General features: G+C 38.9%; 1 protein-coding gene across 1 annotated transcript; it reads right to left on the bottom strand.

Annotated features, from left to right (window-relative positions):
* Positions 1-8,446: 8,446 nt before the first annotated feature.
* On the bottom strand, positions 8,447-8,878 carry LOC103289187 (alpha-ketoglutarate dehydrogenase component 4-like). The gene has a single exon (XM_054727030.1). It carries the CDS (start codon positions 8,847-8,849, stop codon positions 8,544-8,546), a length of 306 nt encoding a protein of 101 aa, XP_054583005.1. The 5' UTR covers positions 8,850-8,878; the 3' UTR covers positions 8,447-8,543.
* Between the last annotated feature and the right edge of the window lie 6,365 nt (positions 8,879-15,243).

The following is a 15,243-nucleotide window of genomic DNA, read 5'->3' as shown; positions in this document are numbered from 1 at the left end:
TGCAGCTGCCTCCTGAGTCACTGTGGGCAGCAGGGGAGGGCCCTCTAACAGTCAGGGAACATAAGACCGACCGACTGACCAAAATACTTTTAGGTGAGGCCACTGGGCTGGGCCAATTTAAAAATTAAAGAGCAACTACATCATTGCCTACTTTCATTTATTTTAAGGAGTTCTTTAGTTTTGTCTATTGCTGCAAATTAGCAGAAGGCACAAAAAAACAAGCTGGTGAGTGGAACTCACATCTGGTAAGGGAGAACTGGTGCCAGTCCTATTAGTCACTAAGATCATTTAAGGGTGGAGTGCAGTATTGGCATAAACATAAACCAAAAGCAACACTTCCTTGTAGCAGTTGGTTGGGGTTTCCTAAGAAATCTTGAAAACAAAAAGCTAGATGCCTAGGAAGGCAAATACAATTGTTAGAAAAGTGGACCTTTTTCTACTGTCCTCAGTTGTTGTAGAATGGTGTTGTGTATATTATACTCTGTGAATTAATATTTCTCTATTAAACATGTTTACATTATAAGAAAGCCTCCCCAAATTTTAAAATATTGTCTTTTAAACAGAAGCAGTCAAGAATCACTCCACATAATAGAAACACCATCAAGATACAATGTATTTGGACTTAAAGTCCTGTCTCTACCCCTCAGTACAATACCTGGGTGAAAGAAGTACTAGTACTTAATAAAGACCTAACTGATGGTGTGATCATCTTATTAGCTGTAAAACAGTTGTAATGATTGATTCACTTCTCTAAGCCTCCATTTTCACTTCTTGATCAGGGAGGAAACCTCCTCTGCCTAGATTACAGAATTTTTGTTAGGATTACATTTTTAAAAAGTATATTGAAGTTTTGCTTTATATATACATACAGTATAGTATAAAGCATGTTTATATATGGATAGGTTTAAAAAACAGGGACTAGTGTCCTAGCTGGTTTGGCTCAGTGGATAGATTGTAAGCCTACGGACTGAAGGGTCCCAGGTTTGATTCCGGTCAAGGGCACATGCCTGGGTTGTGGGCTCAATTCCCAGTGCGGGGAGGGTGGGAGGCAGTCGAACAATGATTCTCTCTCAACATTGACATTTCTATCTCCCTCTCCCTTCCTCTCTGAAATCAATTAAAATATATATATTTTTAATGAACTGCCTTATGACCCAGTTATTACACTTCTGGGTATCCGGAGAAACCCAAACTCTAATTAGAAAGAATATATGCACCCTTATTTACAATAGCCAAAATATAGGAGCAACCCAAGTGTTATTTACAATAGCCAAAATATAGGAGCAACCCAAGTGCCCATCAATAGACAAGTAGATAAATAAGCTGTGGTACATGTATACAGTAGAATATTACTAGGGCATAAAAAGGAATGAAATCTTAACATTTGCAACACCATAGATGGCCCTAGAGGATAGTAAACTAAGTGAAATAAGTCAGACAGAGAAAGACAAATATGATATGAACTCACCTGTATGTGGAATCTAAGAAGCAAAACAAACAAAAACGAAACAGACTCAGAGATACAGAGGTCAGAATGATGATTGTCACAGGGAACAAAGTCAATAATACTGTAATAACTATGTAGGGTGCCAGGTGAGTACTTGAAATATTGGGGAGACCACTTTTTAAAGCATATGATTATCTAATCACTATGCTGTATACCTGAAACTAATACAAAATAATATTGAATGTAAACTTAATTGAAAAATAAAATTAAAAAAGTGATTAGTATGAAATTTAGGCTTTAACAAAATCTTCATGAAAAGGCAGAAATAAGCATGTTATTTCATTTATGTTCAGATCTGTTATGTTAACTGAAACGCCTTGTAACAGACTCTGAATTAGGTGTGCTCTATGTGAGAATTAAAATTACATGGTAGAAGGCTGCATACCTTTTAGGGTTACATTTCTTGTCTTATGAAAGTCAATGTCCTTAAACTATTTCATACGATGGAAACATTAGTTCAGAGACATGTGAAAAGGCAAGATAGAAAGAATGGTATGAAATTTATGTACTGGAATCTGATACAGTATGTATAAATCTAAACATTTTTTATACAGGGAAAGTCTGAAACATAGGGAAAACAAGACTACTGTAATAACTTAACCCAATAGAAAATATACCATAACCTTCATATGTGTCAAAATTTTCACTTGTTTAATATTTTGACATACCTACAACTTCTTTTTTTATTAGAGCTTTGAAACTGGGGAGGGGGGGGAGCGCCTCACTGAAAATTAGAACTACATCAAAGAGTTGCATCATCTGAAATATACAAACTTCACCTAGATGTTTCAATAATACAGCAATAACTACTCTAAATCTTTCAAAAATTAAATCTGATTAGAAGTGATGGTGAAATTTCTCCTTAAGGTCCTCTTTCTCAATAAACTATAATTCAGTTTGAGGATTTGAATCTTCAGTTACCCAGAAAAGGATTGGGTAATAAATGTGGTAATCATAGAGTAGACAGTCATCAGCACTGTTCAAAAGATCACGTACCCCCTTGAAGAATTCAAGAGGAAACTAAGAAGCAAAAATGTGGGATTTGTTTCCCTAAAAGCAAGACACAAGAATGTCCATAACCATTACTGAGCATTAATCATATGAGGACCTCTTCCCCGTTAAGCTCAAGAGATTATCATGTCTCTTCCTTACTGTCAGGAGATCCAGAGTTGTCTTGGCTCTGTGCCTACATTCATAAGTTGATCTTATCCTTAAAACTTTAACACCCTTGTCTTCATTTCAAAACCAGAATAACAGAGGGACACAGTGCTATCATTGCAAAAATCACAGAATCTTGAGCTGAAAGAAACTTAAAAGACTATCTTGTTATGTAATTATTGTTATTATTTTTGAGAACTTTTATTCAAACAAAAATATAAGAAGTAAAATAAAATCGAAACAGCTTTGCTTGAAGGAGGATGGGAGTTTGATGCCTGCTTGCTGGTCTCCCATGCCCTCCTTCTAGTCCTTCTGGGGAGCCCTAGGGCTCTACCATACAACTTAAACCATTGACCTAATTAGTCCAACTTCATTTCACAGATAGGTAAAACTGAGGAACCTTCTGAGGTCTTTGCAAATTAATAGCAGATTCAGGACCCCTTGTTCATTGTTGTATCCATATTCATAACAACAAACATTTATTGAATGATCTATTTGGGCTAAGCACTGCTCTAAGTTCTTCAATTGCATTGTCTCACATTCCTTACAATATACCCTCTGAGGTAGAGGTACTGCTAAGATCAATTTAATAGATAAGAAAAGTAAGGCAAAGAGAAAATAATTGCCCAAAGTCACACAGTCACCATGTTATCTTCCCAGGTGTTGCAGCTGTTTCATCTGTAAGGAGCAGGATAAGATAATTTCTGAATTGCACACTAGCGTGTACCTCTAAAATTCTATAATCTTATGATTCCAAGATCTATAACTGGTTCTTCTTCTATGAATTGTTCCTTCAGATTCAATTACATTTCTCTGAGACCCTTAAATATTTGAGGCTCACAGAAGGACATTTTAAGATGCAATTGTTTCAATTCACCAGTCCAGTGAGTCTGATCATCTTCTACCTGTGAGCACCTGTGAGCAAGTACTGCCATTGGCCCAGCGTCTGTTGATGCAATAAGTAGTATTATGGTGGCGCTCTGTTCTGGTCTTGGTCTTTGTGCTCAGAGAACAGTGAGGTGGTGGGAAGAGGTGAAACAAAAAGCTTCCCTTGAGATGATTATTTTGCAGAAGTGGCAAAAAAAAAGTTGCAGGTGGGGCGGGTAAACAGGGAATGGTAAGAGAAGTTTAAAAATAGGCAAGTGGCAACAACCGCTGGTAATGACCAAATCAATGTGATAATGGTAAATTGGGGAGCAATGTTTTTTAATGAGTGCTCAAGTGTTGTTGTTTTTTAATATGTTTTTATTGATTTTAGAGAGAGAGGAAGGGGGAGGGAGATGAGAAACATTAACATCATCAGCTGCCTCCTGCAAGCCCCCTGCTGGGGAGTAAGCCTGAAACCCGGGCATGTGCCCCAACCTGGAATCAGACCAGTGCATGGTTTGACAGTCAACCACTGAGCCACACCAGCGGGTGGGGAGCAATTGTTATTACGCAAATGGACATAGTTCATTAACAATATGCAAAAAATATTTACAATCATCTTGGCTAAAAACGTCACTTTTTGCATGGGAAACAAAACTTACTATCTAAGTAATTCTGGAACCGTTGTGATGGCCTTGTAAAGAGTAATATATTTTTTTTTTTTTAAAGATGAAGCAGTTTTTCATTATTGTATAACTTCTTAGTTTTTATTTATTTTTTATTTATTTTTTAATATATATTTTATTGATTTTATTACAGAGAGGAAGAGAGAGGGATAGAGAGTTAGAAACATTGATGATAGAGAAACATCGATCAGCTGCCTCTTGCACACCCCCCACTGGGGATGTGCCCGCAACCAAGGTACATGCCCTTGACCGGAATCGAACCTGGGACCTTTCAGTCCACAGGCCGACGCTCTATCCACTGAGCCAAACCGGTTTTGGCAAGAGTAATATTTTTATAAAGATAACCAGTTCTTGAACTTTCACCAATGTCTCTGACATCAAAGTAGCATGACTCATTAATCTTCCTTATTTTATTGTTTCAAGTAACATTTAAACTTAAGGATAATTCACTACTTCCCTTGGTTTGAATTTCCTGCAAACAGGGTTAGATTTCTCATCTCTGTGTATACACACCAACCTAAAGAATGTGTTTTTTCACTCAAGAGTAAAATTACTATGATTTTTAAAACAGGAATTAAATTTTGTTCTACCTCTGACCTTTTCGTCCTTTCCAGCCATGTTCCCCCCTCCAAACCCCCTTACCCCATTAACCGTGTATCTTTTACTCTAGTTATTCCCAATTTCTTATAATTCCTCAATGCACCAGACGCTGTCATATCTCTGTACGTTGGTACATGCTGTTCCCCATAGCTGGAACACCTTCTCCTCTTTCTACTCCCTGCCCAATAAGCCTGGTTAATTTCTACTCACCCTCTAAGGTTCAGCTCAGATATCCGATATCCCTTCCTCTTGGATTTTACTGTTACAAAACTGCAATGAATACGCTTGCATAGCTTTTTGTTGTTGTCCTTGTGTATGTCTTGACTCACATTTCTGATTGTGCCCTTAGTGGAAATTATTAGAAGTGAAATTACTGTGACAAAGATTATTCACATGTATAAGGATCTTAATACAAACACGAGTTTTTTCCTTTAATAGTCAGGAATGGTACAATGTTTATAAAGTCAGTCAGTTCCTGCCTGGCAGATGACGGCACAAACAAGTGGCTCCTCTGCTTCACGCCTCTGGCCCTTGAGTGCTCCGGTGCTGATACTGCTTCCTTTTCATAAATGTCCCCGTTTCTATTTCTAGGGTGGCCTCTAACATCCGGCGAGCGCCTTTTCTTGTGCTATAAACTTCTCCCTCTGCCTCTGTTGCCCGGGAGCTGTCCACCTGCCTCACCCAGCTCCTACTATTCATGCCAGAGGAAGGCTTCAGAAGGCTGTAGAAGAGCAGATTAAGAGGAGGCACATGGTCCGAGTTCAGGGACATCAGGGGGCCCTGAGGCCATGATTTACTACATCAGTGGCTTCCAAGGTAATGCCCTAGGATGTTTCAGAGATGCTTGAGGGGCCTCTAAAGGGAGAGAGGGAAGAGAAGACAGGGCCAAAGCTCCAGGTGCAGCTTCCTGCACATCAACCAGGGACCAGTTTGTTTTATATGCACTGTGCTCAAGGAAGGTTTCATGTAAAAACAAAAACAAAAACAACAAACAAGCAAACAAACAACTCCAAGGCGTAAACAAGTTTTAACAAGAGTTATGAGTTTGCCAAGCATTGATGGGCTGACCTAGGAATATCATCTCACTGTTATGGTTCAACTTTGGTCTCTTTTAAAATTTATTATTATTATTATTGTTATTATTATTATTTTTTTAATCCTCACCCAAGGATATTTTTCCATTGATTTTTTGTTGCGGAAGAAAGAGGGAAAGACAGATACAGACATCGATGTGAAGTGAGAGAAATACATCAATTGGTTTTCTCCCGCACTTGCCCCAACCAGGGTCTGGACCGGGGAGAAGCTTGCAACCGAGGTACGTGCCCTTGACCTGAATCGAACCCAGGACCTTTCAGTCTGCAGGCCGATGCTCTATCCACTGAGCCAAACCAGCTAGGGCATGGTCTCTTTTGGAAAATGCATTAGTACACTTATTCCTAAAGTGACCAATTCATCCTGGTTTGCTGGGAATTTCTTGGTTTAGCACTGAAAGTTCTGTGTCCTGGGAATTCCATTGGTCCCAGGTAATGTCATCCTATTCCATTCATTCTTATCACCCATTTTTTTTTTTTTCCCAATTCTCACTCGAGGATATGTTTTATTTTATTTCTTAAAAAATTGATTTGAGAGAGAGGAAGGAAGAGGGAGAGAGAGAGAGAGAAAAAAACGCCAATGTGAGAGAAAAACATTGGTCTGTTGCCTCCTGTGCACGCCACAACCAGGGATCGAACCCGCAACCTAGGTATGTGCCCTGACTAGGAATCAAACCCTCAACCTTTTTGGTGTACAAGACGATGCTCCAACCAACTGAGCCACCCAGCCAGGGCCAGCCATTTATTTAAAAAAAAAAAAATCACAGAGCCTTGGCCGGTTGTTCAGTGGTTAGAACGTTGGCCTGCGGACCAAAGGGTCTCAGGTTCAATTCCTGACTAAGGGTATGTACCTGGATTACAAATTCAATCCCTGACCCCGGTCAGGGTGGGAGTGGGAGGCAACCAATTGATGTGTCTCTCTCATGTTGATGTTTCTCTCTCTTCCCCCTCCTCCTTCCCTTCCACTCTGTCTAAAAATCAATGGGAAAAAATACCTTCAGGTGAAGAATGAAAAAAAAAAATCACTGAACAGTTACCATGTGCCAGGCACTATATTAGGCATTGGACTATGAAGAAAAACTTTGACCAAGTCCCTGACCTTGAGGAATTCACAGAGTAGTGGGTTCAGAAGAATACTAACACTGAACCAAATGACACTGGAGAGCAGTCTTCAAGTGTTGTATTCTCCATCATAAAGAAAAATGGAGTACACACCCAAATACATTCTTTCCATAAATTATATTCATGTTCATAAAAAGGAGCTAAAACTATATGGCACAACTAAGTGCCTAGCATTGTTCTGAGCACTTTACAAGTCCTAAAACAATTAATCCTCCCAACAACTCCCAGGTAGGTAGTATATTATACCCATGGTGGATTAAAAATGACTGCAAATTCTTTGACCTGCCTCCTATCAAGAGGTCTTGAAGTATGACTGACAAGCCTGGGCAACCAATTAGATAACAGGGATATGAGAGAGGCCATCCTCTAAGATGACTTAATGTCTCTAGCTTGGCTGACTGGTTAAAGCTTTACCTGTACTCAGTGATGCTTCAAGAGTCAGCATGTCACCTCCTTTTTGAAGACAAACAGGTGTTCAAAGCAAAACAGGTATTGAGAGCAGAGGTACAACTCAAAGGGGGTCTGTGAACCAAACTATTTATGGAAAGACATCCCATGTTCATGGATTGGAAGATTTAATATTGTTAAGATAGCAGTACTCTTCAAACTGACCTACACATTCAACAGAACCCCTAACAAAATCCCAATTGTCTTTTTTACAGAAATCAACAAGCTGATCCTAAAAATAGTTTGAAAATGTAAGAGATTCAGAATAGCCAAAACAACCTGAAAAAAGAACAAAGTTGGATGAATCACACATCCTGATTTTGAAAATTAATACAAAGCTATAATAATCAAGACAGTATGGTACTGGCATAAGGATAGACAGCTCAATAAAATAAAATTGATATTTCAGAAACAAACCCTTATATTTACAGTTAATTGATTTTGGACAAGGATGCCAGACAATTCAGTGGAAAAAGAAGAGTCTTTGAAACAAATAATGCTGGGACAAATGTATATCACATGCAAAAGAATAAAGGTGGACCCCTACCTCGCACTATACATAATAACTCAATTATTATTGAGCTGAAACCATAAAACTCTTATTAGAAAACATAGGTGTAAATTTTTAGGACTTTGAATTAGACTATGACTTTTTTTAGATATGACACCAAGAACACAAGCAACTAAAAAAGAAATGGATACATTGGTATATAGATAAATGTATAACTTTTTTGCTCCCAAAGAAAATGAGAACACAAACTACAGAATGGGATAAAATATTTGTAAATCACATGTCTGATAAGGGCATTTCTTTTTTTTTCTTTTTTTAAATGTGTACTTTAATAAGTATAAAGTATATAAACAATTAGGTAAGCTTGTGGAAAACCTGCCAAGATACATAAATTAAGAAATACAAGTATCTATCTAAGTTTTCTATATTTCTTTTTTTTTTTTTACAGAATATTAAAGTTGTTAATGTATAATTTCTCATTAGTCATTTTGGAAGTCCTGTATTGTAAAGACTATTCTTTGTTTGATAACAAACAGCAGCCACAGTGTTAGTGATTATTCAGGACCTGCACATTGGATATATTCGACTTCTTGAGAGACAAGTTTCCTTCTGTATTTCTGAGGTAATGTTTTTATTATTTCTGCAGTGTCTGATGGGCCCTGATGCATTAGCCAATCTGATGATTTACTTCCCTTAGGATGCTGTGAAATTGAAGAAGAGTGAGAAGGTACTCCTGTTGATCTCACAGCTTCTGATACATTTGGTTTAGGATTATCTCTTCTGTTAGGGAACCTTATTAATGGAGTATGTGGCTTGACTACCTGCACGACCCTGCTGGTGGACGCCATCTTGCTGCCCATCACGACCTCGAGAAGGGTCAGCTTCCGGGGCGCTCTCTGGGCATTTCTTATATATCCTAGATATGTGGTAAGAATGTGGAAAAATTGGAACTCTTGTACATTCTTACTGGGAATGTAAAGTGGTGCAGCCACTGTGGAAAAAGTTTAATGGTTCCTCATAAAGTTAAACAGAGAATTATCATATGACCTAGCAATTCTATTCCTAGGTATATACCCAAAAGAATAGAAAACTGGTACTCACATAGTTGTATGCCATTGCTCATTGCACTGTTATTCACAATAGCCAAAAGGTGGAAACTCAAATTTCCATCAGTAGATAAACAAAAGGTGGTATAGCCACACAACAGAACACTATTCAGCCATAAAAAGAAATGAAGCAATAATACATGCTTCAGTGTGGATGAATCTTGAAAACATGCTAAGTGAAAAAAGCCAGATACAAAAGACCACATATTGTACAATTCCATTTGTATTAAATATCCAGAATAGGCAATCCAGAGAGAGAAAGTAGATTAGTGGTTGTCAGGGGTTGGGGGATAGGGAAATGGGGAGTGGCTGCTAATGAATACAAGGTTTCTTTTTGGGGTGATGAAAATATTCTGAAAGTAGATAGTGATGATGGTTGCACAACTCTATGAATTGACTAAAAGTCATGAATTCTACACTTTAAATAGGTGAATTATATGGTGTACTAATCAGGATTCTCTGGAGAAACAGATTATCTATACTAATAAAAGGGTAATATGCTAATTAGACTGGGAGACCTTCGGGGGAGACCTTCCAGACAAAGCCATGGTGGCGGGGCCGAGGCAGAGGCGGTTAGGAGTGATCAGGCCAGGAGGGGAGGGCAGTTGGGGGTAATTAGGCCGGCAGGGGGGGCAGTTGAAGGCGATCAGGTCAGCAGGGAGGGCAGTTGGGGGTGAAAAGGCCGGGGGGGCAGTTGGGGGTGAGCAGGCGGCAGGCAGAGTGGTTAGGGGTGATCAGGCAGGCAGGCAGGCAGGCAAGTAAGTGGTTAGGAGCCAACGGTCCCAGATTTCGAGAGGGATGTCCGGCAGTCAGATATCCCCTGAGGGGTCCCAGATTGGAGAGGGTGCAGGCCAGGCTGAGGGATACCCCCCACCCCCTGTGCACGAATTTCGCGCACCAGGCCACTAGAGTATCTATAATAATAAAAGCGTAATATGCTAATTCGACTGGACGATTTTCTGGATGACCTTCAGGACAAAGCTGCAGCTACGAGGGTTGAGCCCCTTGCACGAATTTCGTGCATTGGGCCTCTAGTACTAGTATATATATGATACATTCCTATAATAAATATATAGGAATCCCATAATCTGCCATCTGCAAGCTGGAGAACCAGGAAAGCAAGTGGCATAATTCATTGAGTCTGAAGGCCTGAGAATCAGGGGAACTGATGTTTAACTCCTAATTTGAACACTCCAGATCAAGAGAAAGGAAATTCAACTTTTCTTGCTTTTTATGTTCTAGTTCAGCCCTCAGTGGATTGGATGATGCCACCCATATTGAGGGCAGAACTCGTCTCAGTCTACTGAATCAAATGCTAATCTCTTCCAGAAATACCCTCACAGACATATCCAGAAATAATGTTTTGCCAGCTATCTAGGCAGCCTTTAGCCCAGTCAAGTTGACACATAAAATTGACCATCACATATGGTATGTGATTTATATCTCAATAAATTTACCAAGATTTGGGTGAAAATCCATGACTATGCATAATTTCCAATGTAAGGGTTTGAAAATGTCATGAAAATATAAGAGATTAGATGAGATAGTGCAAGATCTATCTTTCTAAGTGTAAAATTTATATTTTCATAGCATGAGTTAGTGACTAATATAAAATTCCATTATTAAGGAGTATTTAAATATTACATTTAAATGTTCTAAGTGTCAGGCTTGCTTTTCTACAGATGTAGAATTTTAGCCCTGGCTCAAACTCTACCATTAAAATGAGAATACAAAAATATGACTCTCTTAAACTGTAGATATGAAATTAAGATTCATTTGCAGGCAGCATGGTGAAATGGTTTAAATTTTTTTTGTAGATTATAAAACTCATCCTTCAAATAAGACCTACGTTGGAACAGATGAAAGTATTATAAATGGAACGCCTCTGGTTGAGATATGGGAGGAAGAAAGCCTCCAGTCCTCCAAACGCTCAGTGCAGCCAGATCTAAGCAGCTCCTTGGTGTTCCCTGGAACACAGTTTAAAGGTGTGGAACTCAGCATCCCAATCTTTGGCAAAATACAGAAACTCCATGGGCTTCTTTCTGTTTTCTATCTGTCAGATGAAGGGGTTGAACTAAAACTACTGAAAACCCCTTCCTCTTCTCAAAGTCTACAATTATGTAGCCTGAAAACAGCTAACACAAAACCGAGTAGGGACTGGCTTCTAAAATGTTTACCAATAGCCCCAGGGCTTAAGGAATTTTGAGATCAAAACAAGCCTTGAGCTATAACCACCTTCCCCTATAAAAGAAACAGCAAGTTTGGATGAAAAGAGAGTCTAGGGGAAAGGCGTATTTATATCAAAGCCAATGAAACAGTCTGAGCAAAGGGCAGCTGGTTTCCAAGGATCTTTCTTATCTTTTAGATAAAGGTAGCTAATGGGCCATAAATACAAACAAAGAATCTGGCTTCCCAGGAAGAGGGAGGGGAGACCTTCCCTCCCTGGGTGGCAGCACCTCAAGGAGAAACAGAACAAAGGGTCTCTACTGGGACCAAGAACTGGCTGCAGGTCAGACAGCTGTGGGTCCTGCACTTGAAGTCCTAAGAACTAGAACCCAGTTGAAGAGCTGGGGTGGGGATGGAGGGGCTTGAGGGGGTGAAGCAGTGATTGTGCTGCCAATATGGGGAGAGGCAGCCTTCACACAAACACCCGAGGGAGAAAGCAGATTTACTCCTAGACACGTGGTCTCTTTAATAGGCAACGTGGGATCCCAGGACCAGTGGCGTGGGCAGCACTGTTGAGTTTACTAGAAATGAATCTCAGGACCAATCCACACCTATTGAATCACAGTCTGCATTTTAACAAGATCCCTGGTGATTGTGCGTCCAACTGGCATCAAATTCATACACTCATAATAAGATGAGAGTATTTGGCTAAAGTTATGCTAAGTAAGCATAGGCTGATGCCTCATGCATTCACTTGTTCACAGATATATATTTACCTGGGCTGATGAGTGGTGACAGAATCAGAAGGGTTTTAACAGTGAAATGACACCAGAACAGAACTAAGGTACAAGAAAATCAGCTCATTCTAATAAACTATCCATGAAGCAGACGGCTATTGAGGCAAATGTCTGTATCTGGGCGGTAAATGAGGAGATGAACATTAAATGAAAGCCAGGTCTCAAGTGTGTATCACATGGATGGATGCCTTTTCTAACTGAGAGATGGCAACTAGTCTAGCAGGTTCTTCTTGTTCTGTTGGGGGAAAACCTGTACAAACAGATAACTCTTGCACAATGTGTTTTGGATGAACACATTTTGGTTTTTGTGTGAGGACCCTCCATCTCAGAAGAGATTATATCTAGAGATCATCTTTTCTAGCTGAGTTAATATTTCCCCTGTGGTTTCAGTCTCTAGGAATTAGGAAATAATATCTCAGTTTAAGAGGTGTGTGCGTGGAGCTTGGGGGGGTGTCAAGTTCAGGAATTTGAGTTGAGACACAAGTTCAGGATGGAACAAAAGTTAAGAAACAGCCCTGGCTGGTTTGGCTCAGTGGATCAAGCGTTGGCCTGTGAACTGAAAGGTCCCAGGTTCGATTCCAGTCAAGGGCACATGCCTGGGTTGTGGGCTCGAGCCCCAGTGGGGGACTTGCAGGGGGCAGCCGATCAATGATTCTCTCTCATTCTGGATATTTCTATCTCTCTCTCCCTCTTCCTTCCTCTCTGAAATCAACATAAATATATTAAGGAAAAAAAAGTTAAGAAACATGCCAAAGGTAGGATCCAAAATATGGGAAACCAAATAAACTAAAATCAGAATCCAAAGGTAAGTTCACAAATCAGTGTCATGGCAGAAAAGGCCAACAGTGAGATTCAGAATACAAAGAAAGTACAGGAGAACTGGTGTCAAATAATAAGCTTCTATATATTTTTCTAAAGAGGGATAAAAATGTAAACAGTTGCCTACATGAGTGGATCTGGACAGCTTTGAGGGGGATGAGGTTAATTCATCCTTGGTGAGGCCAAAGGCTCATATTTGGCAGCCAATCTTGACTATATAGTATGTTATCAATTAAATCAACTAGTATAGGCATTTAGCAAACAATGTTAAGCAAATAAATTAATATACCTTACATTTGTTTAAATTGTTATAATGAGAGGAGGTCCTGAGGATTACTTTTCAGTTATGATGTCTTTAGGTAGAAAAGATTGTGTGACTCACTTGAAAAGTCATCACTTACAAATTTATCAAAGAATTATCAGTTGTATGCTATAATAAGCTATTGCCAAACAATCTAAAAATAATAGCCCAATCTTACAAAAGTCACTTATGCCTTAATTGTGGGCTTAATAGTTTTGCTGAGTTTGATGTTCCACTATTGCTTTAGGTTTCAAATTCAGCCTCCTGGTCACTGTTTGTTCCTTTGGTTTTCATAGCTGTAAGTTATATGTGGTGCTATCTTGATTAGGGTCACATTGTTCAAACAACTGGACTTCAAGAGTAGGAATGGTTAACCAAGAGGCAGATTAACACATTTTTATATTCCTCTTCTCTCTAATATAAAAATACATATAAGGCTATTGCTAACCACTCTATTTAGATATAAAATCTATCAGACAAGATTTTATTGAAAACATACCCCATAGGCTAAATACAATATTTTTACCACATTTCAAAATACATCACATCTTGGTTTTATGCCCAGATGGAATAGTAAGGCTTCTTTGTAATGGACCCTAAAGGTAAGTCTTAGCAAAACGTCTTCTGCCAAGATGGTCTCCACAGTTCAGGCCAATCTAGTCTCAATTCCTCTGGTAATAAGAGCTCAATGAGGTTTTTCTTTAGCTTCATCAAGTCCGGACTATGCTCTTGCTACAAAAAAATTACTTCAAGAGTTAATTGAGGTTTAGTTTCCTTAGTTCCCTTGTACCCATCCCCCATCTGTTAAAGGTCCTTATCAGTTTCTTTTAACTGCTTTGTTCTCTTTCCACTTGGCTTAAGAATAAAGACCTGACAGTCACAAAGACACATCCTTATATCCACAGAGAACACTCCAATCCACAGGGAGCCATTTGCTATTCTCCAAAATAGAGAGCAAACCTTCCTTACCAGCAGCCATCCAGCTGCTCTGTTTGCTTTTGTTTCCTTCAGTCTACTTCTGATAGACTGCCTTACTTTTTAACTTATACCAATGCATACTCTTTATTAAACAGTTTGTAAAAGCTTTCACTAGATGATTGTAGTATGCACTCATTGGAAATATGATTAAGCAAATTGAAAATAACTTCTCCATTACCTCACCAATCTTAGTGGCAGCATTTTTCTATACATATATGTAGGCGTATGCGTATTCACAGTAATTTGATAAGCAATCATCTGTGCATATAATTTATTAGCCTGCACTCTTCCATATAAAAATATTTTTCAATATCAATCTTAATATGATGCATAGCAGTCCTTCTCACAGATGTCCTAAAATTCAGTTGTTGAGTATTATTTTATTTCATTTTATTTTTAAGGGCGAAATTTAATCTTTATTTACAGGATACTGCAAGCTATGAAATTGCACACAGGAATAAGAAACCTATTAGGAGGAGAAGCTTCATATAGTATCTATAGTTTGGAACTGTTCAAATATAGTGTTATTGTAAAAAGTGCTATAATAATCAATTACATTTAAAAGAGAGCTCTTAGTAGAGAAACAGTAAGGCAAACTTATACCAAACATAGTCCACAACAACTCTTTGTCCTAGTAAAGTTCCCAGGAGTGCCACCTGAACTTGGAATGTACAGCCTTCAGAGGTAGTTTCTGGTACAACACTTTGATCTTCCTCTCCTCTACAGAGAAACACTTCTCATACACAGACTAATTTTCATGGTTTTGCAGAGCTTACATTTTGTCCAAATCTCCACATTATTCAATCATTACACTGTTTTTCAGTTTCACCTAGTTTCTCAGCAGCCTGCAAGATCTTTGAAATGGCATCCAGAATAACCAGAATAATTCTGATATCTTTCACAGGTAAGATATAATGCCACAAGGTATACAATCTATTCAACTGTTCCATCACTTGTAGAGTTGGTCACAGCCCACACAGCTCCCTTTTATGCCTTAAAGGCTGCCTTAGAGAGAATTCCAGTGAGGAATGGGACTAATCCATGATTCACAACATGCTGTATCTGGTCCTGGTGGCCAGCTGTGTTT

This window comes from Eptesicus fuscus, chromosome 15 (assembly GCF_027574615.1).
Source record: "Eptesicus fuscus isolate TK198812 chromosome 15, DD_ASM_mEF_20220401, whole genome shotgun sequence".
NCBI lineage: Eukaryota > Metazoa > Chordata > Mammalia > Chiroptera > Vespertilionidae > Eptesicus > Eptesicus fuscus.
This window is presented reverse-complemented; position numbering and strand designations above follow the sequence as displayed.

What these genes read in the sequence shown, in the direction of transcription:
- LOC103289187 (XM_054727030.1), bottom strand. Translation starts at nt 8,849, where the DNA reads ATGGGCAGCAAGATGGCGTCCACCAGCAGGGTCGTGCAGGTAGTCAAG.